General features: G+C 42.8%; 1 protein-coding gene across 2 annotated transcripts in view; it reads left to right on the top strand.

Moving 5' to 3' along the window:
* The window catches only part of ds (dachsous), a 121,558-nt gene that overhangs the window by 105,988 nt on the left and 1,213 nt on the right, over positions 1-14,357 (top strand). For both annotated transcript variants that reach the window (XM_064359170.1, XM_015979304.2), the window contains 5 exons: positions 1,821-2,837; positions 7,495-9,060; positions 9,311-10,028; positions 10,222-11,946; positions 12,458-14,298. In XM_064359170.1, coding sequence (XP_064215240.1) covers positions 1,821-2,837; positions 7,495-9,060; positions 9,311-10,028; positions 10,222-11,946; positions 12,458-14,298 — 6,867 coding nt within the window. The remainder of the gene's footprint in view (positions 1-1,820; positions 2,838-7,494; positions 9,061-9,310; positions 10,029-10,221; positions 11,947-12,457; positions 14,299-14,357) is intronic.

Genomic DNA, 14,357 nt, shown 5'->3' with positions numbered 1-14,357 from the left:
TCAGCTTTCTATAATCTCTGCGTTACAGTTACGCAGTTTTTGTCTCTCATATTTACTTCCTGTCCTCTAATCTTTTAAGCCAATCGGTCATATAGTCATTTTATTTCACGTCCATTTATCATTGTCCACTGCCTTTCATAGTAATATCTAGTGTCTTGACCCCAACTACATTTTTTATTTTCCTTGTCTAATTTCAGTTATTTAAATTCCCTTCAAAGGCCAAAAAAGCCAAATTAATAAAACTCCATTGTGGACCATTATTCAGCACTTCTTAGCCTGTGTTGAAAAAGTAACACCAGTTGTTCTCCAGATTTGTATCAGGAATTTTTATGGTATAATTACACGTTGGACGCACTTTTTAAAAGACCTAGCCTCCATGTCACACACTATAAGAAACCGAAATACAATGCATACAACTTCAAAAGACAAAAACACAAACGAAAATTACGAGAAACGTTTCAGTTGAAACAAAATTTGAAGCATCGCAAAATCACATTATTTTGCGTTTTCCAAACGTTTTCTACCACAAACATACATTTCATAGGTACATTTTTTAGCCCAAAATACGATTGCTTATCGAAATTTTGCCAAAAATAAACTGGAAAACTTCAACTGGAATTTTTGTTGTGTGTTTGCATTTATGCAGGTTTTTTGAGATAAAAACTAAGATTTTTCAAGCAATTTCACTAAAATGACTGCAACATTGCTAAATTATGTAACAATTTTGTTTATTGTGACACATTTTTCACCAAAATTATGTACGCAAAGTGTTATATTTGTTTCTTTTGAGCATTTCTGATTTAAAAACTAAACGATTTTGTTAAAAATTGCCAAATTTGATCTTTGTGCGGTAAAAATTCAGTTTTTGCGAGATTTTAAACTTGAATGTGAAATCACTAAATTAGAGGTAAAAAATTAAATTATATTTCCTATTTTAGAGGCATTGTTCAAGAAAAGTATGTGTTCAAAATAAACACAAGTAACTTAAACAAATGAATTATTTATAAAAACTCAATTATTCCCCAAATTATTTTTGCTCACAAAACTGAAGAATTCGGTCGAAAATGGTGTTACACTTGTTTTCTTCGAAAGTTTATTAAGTACGTTTTTAGTGCTAAAAGCTCAGTTTTTGCGAAATTTTAAACTAGAACGTAAAATCCTTAAATTACGTAGATAAAAAATTAAATATTTTCGCCAATTTTCTACGGCCTTAATACACTATTCAATGAGAAGTTTAATTTAGTTAAGCCAAGAATTACTTAAAAAAATACTTTATTTAAACGCTATCACATTATACGCACATAAAACAATTAATTTTTCAAATGTAAAATGAAATCACACGTTGAACGTACTTTTTAATAGCCTTAGATTCGTTGTCACACAGTGTCAGAGACCAAGATACAAAAAAGATTAAAGATTGATAGAAATTGGAAGAACTTTGTTTACGTACGCACATCGAAAAGGGTTCATTCAGATCTGAAACCACTATAAAACCAAAGACAAAATTACATTGTTTTGCGTTTTACGAACAGTATTTATTTTTTAGCCGAAAATGAGGTCAAAAACTTGATTACTTAGCAAAATTTTGTTAAAAATGAAGCGAAAAATTATGAGAAAAAGTACAAGTACATTGTTCAGTGTTTATGTGCTGAAGCATCGTTAAATTTATTATTCCGATGTTGCGTTTTATGACCATTTTCATTTTATCGAATAATGTATCCATTTCACAAAAAAAGGTTTGCCAAAAAAATTTTTTTTGTTTTTTAAACACTTTTTCGAAAAAATGGTCTGAAAAATCAATGAATTTTATTATTTTTCAGGCGACCGCAAGAACATCCGCTACTCGATCTACTCGGGGGACCCGGAGGGTTTTTTCCGGATCGACCCTTCGACTGGCGCCATCCGAACGGCCTCAGCCCTGGACCACGAGCTCCGGAGCAGCGTTCTGCTCAACATCCAGGCCACAAACGGCGATCCTCCGGTGTACGGCCACACCCAAGTCAACATCGAGATCCAGGACGTCAACGACAACGCTCCGGAATTCGAATCGAACGTGGTCCGGATTTCCGTTCCGGAAAACGTCGAAACTGGCATTGCTCTCTATGCGGCTCATGCCCGCGATCGCGATTCCGGCGCTAACGGCGTCGTTCGCTACAAAATCGTCAACAACGGCGCTACCGGAGGCCTGTTCAACGTTGACCCTAAGCTGGGTCACTTGACTCTGACAAGACATTTAGATTACGAAACGACCCAGCGGCACAGCTTGATTATAACAGCGACCGACACTGGAATTCCACCATTATCTGCCAACTTGACGGTGTTGGTCGAGGTGCAAGACGTGAACGACAATCCTCCGGTCTTCGAAAGGAATGAGTACAGTAAGAGTGTGGAGGAGTCGAGACCGGTCAACTCGCAGATTCTCCAAGTAACTGCGGTGGACTTGGATACCGGAAACAACGCCAGACTGACTTACAGACTGCTTCCCGGAAACAACACCGGGGAGGTTTTTGGGATTTTTCCCAACAGTGGCTGGCTGTACTTAAAAGGAAGTCTAGACAGAGAAACGAAGGATCGCTACGAACTGACAGTCACTGCCACCGACAACGGTACTCCTTCGCTAAGCGCCACCGCAAAAGTCCTCGTTAAAGTCAGTGATGCCAACGATAACGATCCGAAATTTATGAAAGAAAGCTACGAATTCAGCATTGAGGAAAACCTGCGATCGGGCTCACCCGTCGGAAAGCTCTCAGCCACCGACGAAGACATCGGAATTAACGCCGTAATTCGCTACAGCCTGATACCCGGAAACACCAGCTTCCAGATAAATCCAGCAAGTGGTAAGTCATTTAATTCCGACAGGTGTGAGTTGGAGCAGAGTTCAAGGTTCAGTTTTTTCGGTATTGATCGGCCTAATAGCAAAATCGTGTATTATTGAACAAATGTTTGCCTAAGAAAACGTTTTAATGCGGCTGATGTTAAATAAAGTAAATGAAAAACAAATATGCTTTTGTGTGGACGGCGACTTCCTTTCAATAAAAATTTGTTTGCTTTCACAATAGCTTAAGCTCATCTGATGTTGGTTTTTTATTTGAATGGCTAAAGTGCGTTTTGTGGAAATTCAATCGGCGGCTGGGATTAATTTCATGCCGGCGTTAAAGCGTCAAACGGATGAATTTTCCGTTTGTAATGCGGTCTTATTAGTTCCAATTAACACCTAGCACTAAAAGTCTGATGAGTACGGGCACAGACCGGAACAAAAAACAGAGGCGTTACGGTTTGCCTGAGAACGAAACAACCGAATAAGCAGTGCACCAAATTCCACCTTTGAAAGAAAAATTTGGATAAATAAGATTCTTGGTGTAATGATAATTGCCGACTGAAACTCAGTTCCGATTACCATTTACCGTTTTAACCAGTAATAACGCCAAACAAAAAATCTGATTTATGGCTGAAAAAGCGCGATGCGTCTTGAATTCAAAAACGAAGATAACTCGTTCCTAATAAAGCCAAAAGACATTAATACGAACGCAGCAATATAGTGGAGAAAAAGGATTTTATTAGCGAAATTTGTTCATTGAGCACTGGTAGGTATCTTAAAAGCCCTTATCGAATCGTGTCCATTATCTGCAAGAGAGGAGATTTCCCGCACTAACGGCCATAAAACCGTAGTAGAAACGATAAAATTGCGCGACCACTACGTGGAAAGGGTCTATTATTAAACGTAAGCTGTAAACGGGCGTAGTGGAGTCATTAATACCGAAATAGCGTTAAATTGCCGTCACGTCGAGTCGTCGTTTCGCATGCAGCTTTGGGCTTTCGGAGTTTGGGTTATCAAAGGCTCGATTGAGCCATAAGACAAACAACGTATCGCGTGATAAAGAGCACCACGGAAGGAAAAAAAGTGGAACGTTGAACCTGGCCCCAGATTGATTCATGGACTTAAATGCGATTAAGTACTGCATTTATCATGTTTTCAATACGAGTAATCCGACCTGTGATATACTAAATATGATTTATGAGCTGAGTCTGATCTCCAATTTAATATCGTGAAAGTTTACCTCCGATAAATTTTCGATTCGTCTTTTTGCGACGAGAGCATTATTCAATGAAATCCCGGGATTAAGCGCGCGCAGGCCGGACGCGATTTATGGTCTTGCCACCGACTGAAAAATATTCGCCATGGAAGTGCGAAATTTGACCGCTCGATACGAAATTTCTCATCCGAGACCTGTTGCCGCTGGGTTTGATTAGCGAAAGGTCTTCACACCTCTGGGATGTTCTCCCAGACACAACAAAATTGTATTTTGTTTAAAGAGATTTGGGACTGAAAATTACTCTTTTTTCTAATCGCCTAATTTGCTTCGCGTATAGAGCGGAGAAGAGGCCGAAGTGCTGGTTTAATCTGTCGGTCACCTGCGTCGGATTGCCCAATCCGCCACTGGTGATTTCTCTCTGTTTATCGTCAATAAGTGTCAACCGACCGGCGTTTTTGAAGTTAACTTAATTAGGTGGCTGCACCTCCTCGACTTTTCGGCTAAAACCCGCCAGTTATGCACCCATAATCGAACTTTAATATGATAATAGTGCCGTAAAACTCTTCGAAACGGACTTTCATGAACATAAAACACCGGATTTAATTGCGCACGTTTCGTGAAAAAGGGAAAAAAGGTAGATAATTAAACCGAATGTGCAGCATCCCCTTGTCGCGCGCGATCTCCTTTAAACCGCTCATTATAATAATTGCAAGAGAAATTGGTAACATAATTGTATAATATCAAGAATGTCACGCTCGTTCAATTTCCCGAGACGTGTTTCGAAGACGCGTATTCCATAAACAATGAGACTTTTGAGATGTAAACGGCGTTTTCGGTTGGCTATCAGGGCGAAAAACAAAGAAGTCGCGGAGGCATCTACCGGCGGTAGCTGCACTTAATTACAGGCACCTGTTAGCCCAGCTCTTATTCCGGTTTTAATTGAAAATGGGTTCTCACGAATCATAAGGCGACCATGATGGATGACGGCGACGCGGTGTTCCGCTGCTCGGATGTCAACCATGGGAGGCAATCTTCATTTTTTCCTTTTTTCCAAAAATCCAATTACATCAACCACGTGGCCACGCCAAGCGCCATCTACCGGACACTCCACCGGTACTTCCCCGCCTTAACAACACCGATTGATATCTAACGCGCCCGAGGCGCAACGTGTCATCCCAATTAAATCATCGTCTGCTGGATTTCGGAAGTCTGATTCCCCAACGCGGCTGAATGGGCCGCCAGGCACAATTTTTTTTACAATTTCAACAAGAATTTGTAAAAAAGCAAATCCATCAGTTTCAGTTATTCACAAAAACATATACTTAAAAGAATTTCCGAGCGTCTTCAACAGAAACATTTGAAATGTTATTTATTAAGCAAACCTGGGAATGGCTCAAAAAATACCTGCCATTCCCTCTTCGCTTAAAAACAAGAAATTACAGAAAAACAACTAATGTGTTTCCCAGTAGGGACGATATTTTTTAAAAACATCTTGGCTACCCTATTTCAACTAATAGAAATCTTTCTAGCAGTCATTTATGTTCAGTATAGTGTGAGAATTCATCGTGGCAAAATATATGCTTCAACAACGTTTGCTTATTAGTCTTATTACGCAAAAATTTTATAAAAATAATCGGTATTTTTTCAAAGTCTGAAATCTCCAGAAATGGAACTGTTAATTGGCCTCCAAGAAATTGTGATCTAACACCTTTATATCACTTTTTGTGGGATATTTGAAGTCACTGGTCAAACCTCGAACAAGAGACGCTTTGAAATTAAATATTGAGTTCTTCATTTATCTTAAATATTTTGTGTTTTATTTCGTTTTAAAAACATATAGTTCTTATTGGGTAACTCTTTATTTTGATAATATTATACACGTAAATATATTTTTAGCAAATAATATAAATTTTCATCATTATTCTTTCCGAGTTTTTCTCTTTTTAAAGTTTCTTTAAGATCTTTTTGGCACTTTGCCACTGAGATCCAGTATAATGCTGAATTTTTTCTTATACAAGCAATTTAAATTAGTGATCTATTTGACTCTATAAGAAGTAAATGTGTAGTTGCCTTTTTTGCTAAAGGTTTGAAATGAAATTTAGTACAACAATCGTTGTTTTCGGACAGAATTTTTAATTAATTTTGGCTCTTTTTTAGCCAATAATCTTCGAAAATCAACTTCTTTCAACGAAATGAATAGTACGTGGATTACCTTTTATTTCATTTGAAATAAAAAAGAATCGAATCAGATTACATAAAAAACAAGGCACATATTAAAAACTGAGTTAAAAGGTGACTTTTCAAAGGTTTATGAAGTATAGATAAAGCTACTGGACAACTGGTCCTACCAGTAAGAAAAGATAACTAAAAAATAAAAATTGTAGTTGTAAATTAAATTCACTATGTGATGGTCTTCTCGTCTACAAAGCAAATTCTTACTTTGTCGTAATTGGCTCAGTCAGTAGGATCTACAGGCGAATTTTGTATTAGCACATGCGTTTAAACGTTTAATCTGCGACTTTATGAAATATTGAAGACTTTAGTAGCATGTCTTTAGTGAGAAAGTTTTATTTTTTCGGCCTTTTTTCACAAGTCTCTTATCGACAGTTTATAAAGGCAAAAGTAAGAGTACCATTTGAACTTTTGTTTAGAACGAAATAAGTGCCCTATTTTGACACAAGACAGGGTAGTGCCAGTATTTTGGCTTGAAGGGGCCTTCTCTCGCGGTCCGCCTATGCTGCACACATGATTGAAATGTATGAGGGTCCACATGCCAGTCACGTTGCCAGAATCTCGAGCGGCTACAGAAGCCATGGAATGCTTTTAGCATTCCGCTTTGAGAACAAATAATAAACCGTTGACACTTTCCATAACTACTCCCGGCCAATCGACACGTTTTTTTCGCGTTGTTTTTCCCCCCGAGTATCGAAGGGCCAGCAGCCATTCCCTTCGATCTGGGCCCTTCGTAAAGAGAGTGGAGTGAATGGCGCGGGCCCTGCGAACTCGGTTTCGGTGTGTTTCGTTCAGTGGCCGGGAATGTGACCGAACCGCTTCTTCAGCCCTGGCCCCTCGACGTCGCGCTCGCTGGATTCCACGGACATACTTCACGCGCGGTCTCCGCTTGCAGCTGCAACTGGATCACAAACACAAATTTCGCCCGACTCTCCCCAATATTTTCCCCGGTAATCGCCTTAGAGCGAGGTGTCGGGATTAATCAGCGCATGTTGCGTCCGACAATAACAAAATTAAATACTGGCAACAAGAGTAGAAAAAATCGAAAATTGGACAATTTACTTAAATATGTTTCTATACAATTCACTAATTTAATCAGATTAAGGGCGCAATGTGAGTTTCTGCCAAGGCAGACCTTGGGAGCTAAGTGATATTTATGCGAACTCGCTCCAATCTCATTCTCTGTAATTTGCACGATCGATCCTCTGATTGCGTACGATTTTTGCAGGCGAGATCACCGCCAAAGAGCCCCTCGATCGGGAGCGGAAAGAAACCTACGATCTTGTGGCCGAGGCGCGGGATCAAGGTACTCCTTCGAGGAGCAGCAGGGTGGCGGTGAAAATCCACGTGTTGGACGTCAACGACAACGTCCCGGAAATTATTGATCCGCAGGAGGACGTGGTTAGCGTCCGCGAGGAACAACCACCAGGCACTGAAGTTGTAAGAGTACGAGCCGTTGATTCCGACAACGGCCAAAATGCCTCCATCACCTATTCGCTCTTAAAACGCCAAGATTCGGACGGTTATGGGGTCTTTAAAATCGATCCTCTCACCGGGGTCATACGAACAAGAATGATGCTAGACCACGAAGAGAAGACTATTTATCGTTTGGCGGTCGTCGCCAGCGATGCTGGGAAACCTCCGAAACAAACCGTCCGAGTACTGAGAGTGGAGGTTTTAGACTTGAACGATAACAGACCCACCTTTACCAGTTCAAGTCTAGTTTTTCGAGTTCGCGAAGATGTAAAAATCGGACACGTTGTAGGCACAGTAGCTGCGTCTGAATCTTCGGATCAGGAAAATATGATCAGTGGGAGTACCGGAGGACACATTACCTACACTTTAACATCGCTAATGCCGGAGAATGTTATCGACGCTTTCGATATTGATCGAAGCACCGGCTCTCTGGTCGTGGCTAAGGAATTAGACAGGGAGCGCGAATCCGAGTATCGGTTGGAAGTACGGGCTTTGGACACAAGTGCGATGAATAACCCCCAAAGTAGCGCGATAACGGTGAGGATCGATATCGCTGATGCTAATGATAACTCTCCGCGTTGGCCCGAAGACCTCGTCACAATTTCCTTGGGCGAAAACACGGCAATTGGTTCTTCGATCCACAATTTCACCGCAACGGACGTCGATAGTGGCAGTAATGGGGACGTCCGGTACCACCTCCTCCACCAGTACCCAACCAACGATACTTTCACGATTGACACCCTCACGGGAACCCTAATCCTCTCCAATTCACTAGACTACGAAACAGTGCAAGAATACACGATCATAATTTCGGCCACCGACCAGTCCCTTAACATATCGGAGCGCAGATCTTCATCAATCACCGCTCGTGTTATCATAACCGACTCGAACGACAACCCCCCGAAATTCGTGATCCCGGTGCCCCCCACCGCTTTCATAAGCGAATCCAGCAGCATAGGCATGAAAATCACCCACTTGGTGGCCGTCGACAGCGATAGCGGCGATAACGGCCGTGTGACATATGTGATTTCGAGCGGAAATGAAGGCAGTTTATTCGCGTTGGGTTACGACACGGGCGTTTTGACCTTAGCCAAACCTCTTCCTGACGCACAAAGAACTTACGTTCTAAATGTAACAGCCACTGATCACGGGACGCCTACACTTCATGCCGATATGGAGCTAAAATTAATCGTGCAAGGATCCGAAGTGAACCCTCCCCGCTTTTTCAATGCCTTGTACCGGGCAGACGTACCGGAAGACGCACCTGTCGGTACCTTCGTCACTCGCATCACCGCCAAATCTGGCCTGGGTGAAGATGGTAAGTTGTACGCCCTCAAGGGCCCTAACCTGATTTCATATTTACATTTATATTAATCTCATATCGACGTAAAATGAATATTCATGGTTTTATTAACCGCGCTCGAAGGATGTTAACTGGAAGATTAATTGGATTCGAGATCGGATAAAACCGGAGTTTGGTGATAATTGTACAGAGCAACTGATTACTAATTTTACGCCGTATGCCTTACGCATCGTAATCAGAAATTCATTACATGGGATTTTTTCAGGTGGTAACATCACTTTCTACATACCACAAGAAATCGCCGACGGGGCTTTTCAAATCGACCCTACCTCCGCCGTAATCACCACAAGCAAATACTTAGACCGCGAAACAAAAAGCACATACACGCTCCCCATCTACGTTATCGACAGCACCACACCGGGCAAAACCCTCTTCGACGTCGCAACTATTACAATCGAAGTCACCGACGTCAACGACAATGCGCCCGAATTCAAAATCAACTCGTGCTACAGACTTTACGTCCCCGAAAATAACGACATCGCGGTCATCCATACGGTGGTTGCCAAAGACTTGGACGTGGGACTCAACGGAGAAATTACGTACAGTATCAACGGGGGAAACGTCGGGAATAAATTTATCATCGATAATAGAACGGGAGCATTGACTGCGAAACCTCTCGACCGTGAATCACATTCGAGGTATTACCTAACCATCACGGCACAAGACAGAGGCAAACCCTCCATGATGGGCTCCTGCAATATCACCGTGATGGTCGAGGACCAGAATGACAATGACCCCAAGTTCGACCTCTCCAAATATTCCACCACCATTCCGGAGGATATTTCAATTGACACTTCCATAATCAAAGTCCATGCGTCCGATGCCGACATGAGCGTCAATGCTCGCATCATCTACTCTTTGGCCAACGAAAGTCAGTGGTTATTTCGCATCGACAACAAAACCGGAGTCATCACCACAGCCGGGTAAGTGAATTGTTTTATCCACATCTCCTTACTATAGCACTCATTCGAGCTAAATAATGAACCCCATTACACCACTAGTGGTGTAGTGAAAAAATTATTTGTATCAAAAATTTTTGACTCTAGAAAAAATAATGCTTTTATTCTACCAATAATTATTGACTGACTTTGACGTGATCTTATTGTTTCTGTATAGATTATTCGATCGGGAGCTACAGTCGGTCTACAATTTTTTAGTGGTAGCGACCGACAGTGGTAAATACAACGCTAGGTCGCAAAGAGTACCGGTCACAGTACGCATTGAAGACATCAACGATAACAAACCGATTTTCACGCAATATCCCTTTCGGGAACAAGTGGCTGCGTACAAACAACCCGGACAGACTATTCTAAAAATTACAGCGAAAGACGCTGACTTTGGCACCAACTCTGAGATCGTCTACAGTCTTGTCAATGACGGGTCCTACCCTAAATTCCGCATCAACCCTAACACCGGTATTCTAACAGCAACGCAAAGTCTTGCGGCGGAAAACGGCCGTGTTATTCACCTCAACGTAATAGCGACCGATAAAGGTAACCCCCCACAAAGCTCCACCGGACTTGTCGAAATCATCGTTGGCGATATACCCGACGGAACGCCTCAACTGCGTTTCCAAAACTCAACCTACATCGTCAACATCGCGGAGAACACGGAACAGTTCAAAGACATCGTCCGTGTGTCGGCAGTTCGCACGGACGGCCGTCGCCAGCGCATCCACTACTCGTTCGGGACAGGAAACGAGGACAACATCTTCAACATTGACACCGAAACGGGCGTTATCCAGGTCCACGACCCGAAAAACCTCGACTACGAGCTCCACAAAGAGATACGACTTGTCGTCGAGGCGAAAACCGAAGGGGGTCCTGTTTTGCACGGGTATTGCGAAGTTGTGATGCAACTAACCGATATCAACGACAACGCGCCTAAATTCACCCAACAGCAATACTCCGCCTCGGTCTGGGAGGGCAACAAGAAAGGGGCGTTCGTGCTTCAAGTCGTTGCGTTTGATGACGACGAAGGGCACAATTCGCGCATTCGGTACCACTTTCTGGACGGGAATCACGACAATGCGTTTAAAATCGAGCCCGAGTTTAGCGGGATTTTGAAAACTAATATTGTGTTGGACCGCGAAATTCGCGATAATTACAAACTGACTGTTATCGCAACGGACGAAGGGGTGCCCCAAATGACCGGGACGGCCCGAATTGTGATCAATGTGGTCGATGTTAATGATAATCAACCGACGTTTCCGCCACCAGCGACCATCAAAGTCAGTGAAGCGACTGAAGTTGGGACGGTTTTGACGACAGTGGCGGCCAACGATGTCGATACGAATCCTACGCTGACTTACGACTTTGCGAAAGATAATGCCAGGGAAGACTTGGAGTTTTTTAGTATCGATAGGTTCAGTGGGAAAATCATTTTAAAGAAAACGCTAGATTTTGAGACTTGGCAGGAATATAAATTGAAAATTGTGGCTTCGGATACGGCACATACCACCAAAACGACTCTCACGATCAAAGTTACAGATGTGAATGATAATGCCCCTGTGTTTTCGCAACTGGTGTACCAAGCGAATTTACCAGAGGGGCATTCGACAGAATTGAGTGAGATTCTGACTGTTAACACCACTGATAGTGACTCAGGTGATAATGCCCGAGTGGAGTACTTTCTACTTAACCCGATCCCAAGTTTTGCGATTGGACGCACTGATGGCATTTTACGCGCAAATCTATCAAACATTTCAACAACGCAAGACGTTCAACTTTACGTGCAAGCGACTGATTTGGGGAAACCTCCACTGAAATCAGTTGTGTCAGTCCGAATCAAGACCAACAACAGGTCGGGACACGTGTCATCAAGCAACAAAAAAGACTACAAGTAAGTGCAAACAGCCTTGACAAATCTAGAAACTCCTTCTCTGAAAGCAATTTTCAATCAAATACACTAGTTTACAGTATATCTGTTGCCTCAGAGTTTTTTGCTGTTAAGTAATTGTTGGACGCTGATTATAAAACTGCAAACAGATCTTTTCTATCAGCTTTAGTTTTTTAAAAAAGGAGGCAAATCTCAGTCATTTACCTAACTGTTGCCCCAGAATTTTTTTCTGTTGTTGAGTAAATGTTGGACGCTACGTTTAAAACAACCAACAGATTTTTCCTACCAGCCCTAGTTATTGAGATATAGGTAAATCATATTAGTACGTTACGCACTTCTCATAAGCTCTAAAATGGAAACTCGAGCTAATGGCCAAATTTAGACGTCAGATTTGAAATTATAAGTGTGGAATATCATTCTGGGGACATATACCAACTGGGAAATAAAATACTCTTATTTTTATTCTGTAATAAAAACATGAAGTGTACTTATTAACTCTATTTTTCTTTTGCAGAATCCAAATTCCTGAGAGTACGCCAAAGGGTACTATCGTACTTCACTTAGGGAAACCGCCTAATGTCCAGAAACAAGCCAGTTTTTACATAGTCGACGGTAACGAAGAGGGTGCTTTTGAAGTGTCAAGTCCCACAGGAGCACTGATTGTGGTCAAGACACTCGATCGGGAACACCGGGACTCCTACAGTCTCAAAATCACCATCGGGGACTCGGCGGTGATTGCTGTTTCGATTATTATTGTCGACACAAATGACAACGCTCCTGTGTTCAAACAAAGCGACTACGAGACCACCATCAGCGAAGGTACTCCTGTTGGTACTTCCATTAAAAAGTTTGAAGCGACTGACGGTGACTCCGCCGGGCCTAACTCTGACATTACGTACGATATAACATCAGGAAACGACGAACTTTTGTTCCGATTGGACGTAATTTCTGGCGTATTGTTCGTCAATGGTACTTTAGACTATGACGATGGTGTCACTGAGTACAATCTTGTGGTACGGGCATGTGACCGAGCTGCTATTCCTCTGTGTACCCTCAACACTTTTTCGATCGAACTTCAGGATGAGAATGACAACGAACCAAAATTCCCGGTCTCGGAGTACTTGGAATTTGTGGGCGAGAACGAATCAATTGGCACTTCTGTGTTTACGGCACACGCGACTGATTTGGACAAGGGTGCCTTTGGTTCCTTAAACTACTCCATAGTGAGTGCTAGTTCAGTCAATTATCCTGGAACCGACGATTCTTGGCGTTTGTTCAACATCGATTCGTCCACCGGGATGGTCACAACCAACGTTATATTTGACTACGAGCAACAAAGCCGGTATGTGTTCATAGTGCGTGCGACGGACGTGGGAGGCAAATCCTCCAATGTGAAAGTGCGTGTGGAGATCGAAAGTAAGGACGAGTTCCATCCGCAGTTTACGGAACGGACTTACAAGTTCGTTTTGGCGACTTCGGTGGTTCTCCCCGTCGGTTACGTGGTGGGCCATGTGATAGCCACCGATCGGGACAAAGGCCCCGACGGACGCGTAGTGTACCAACTAACTACCCAACACTCCTATTTTAAAATAAACAGAACGACAGGTGCTGTGATGATCAAGAAAAAGTTCGATAACGAGGGACTTGAATCGGGCCGTGAAATTAGTCTAGTGGTCACCGCGAGCTCCGGACGTCAAGGTTCCTTAACAAATATGACAGTGGTTGAAATAACACTCGATCCGTTAGCCGATCCGGGCACCAATTTAGCCATAAATCGCGAAAATAACACCACGGTGGCAGCAGCCAACGGCGGAATCGCCGATTGGGCGTTGGGGCTCCTAATCGCTCTGATTCTCCTCCTGATCACGTTCGGGGCCGTTTTCGTGTTCTTACACATGCGGAATAAGCGCAACAAGAAGATAAATAAACCGAATTTGAACAGTGAAAGTGTCAGTACTTCGAATAATTACGTCGATCCGAGCGCCTTCGACACTATACCTATCCGGGGCGGCGGAGGGGTTGTCACAAGCGGTACCAACCAATTCGCTCCGCCGAAGTACGACGAAATCCCCCCGTACGGACCTGGACACGCTGCCAGTTCGAATTCGGGGGCTGCGACAACGTCGGAGTTGTCCGGGTCGGAACAGTCGGGGTCAAGCGGACGGGGGTCAGCGGAAGATGGGGAAGACGGCGAAGATGAAGAAATTCGCATGATTAATGAAGGGCCGCTCCAAAGGGATTCAGGGATCCATCGCCAAAATGACGACGACGATAATTTATCGGATGTTTCCGTGAGGAACACGCAAGAGTATCTGGCGCGGCTTGGGATTGTCAATAGCAGCGGAGTGCAACAAGGTACTAAATACTTAATTCTCTTCGTTTAGATCAGTAAATAAAATTGAAAAACACTGATT

The sequence above is a fragment of the Tribolium castaneum genome, chromosome 9 (genome assembly GCF_031307605.1).
Source record: "Tribolium castaneum strain GA2 chromosome 9, icTriCast1.1, whole genome shotgun sequence".
NCBI lineage: Eukaryota > Metazoa > Arthropoda > Insecta > Coleoptera > Tenebrionidae > Tribolium > Tribolium castaneum.
This window is presented reverse-complemented; position numbering and strand designations above follow the sequence as displayed.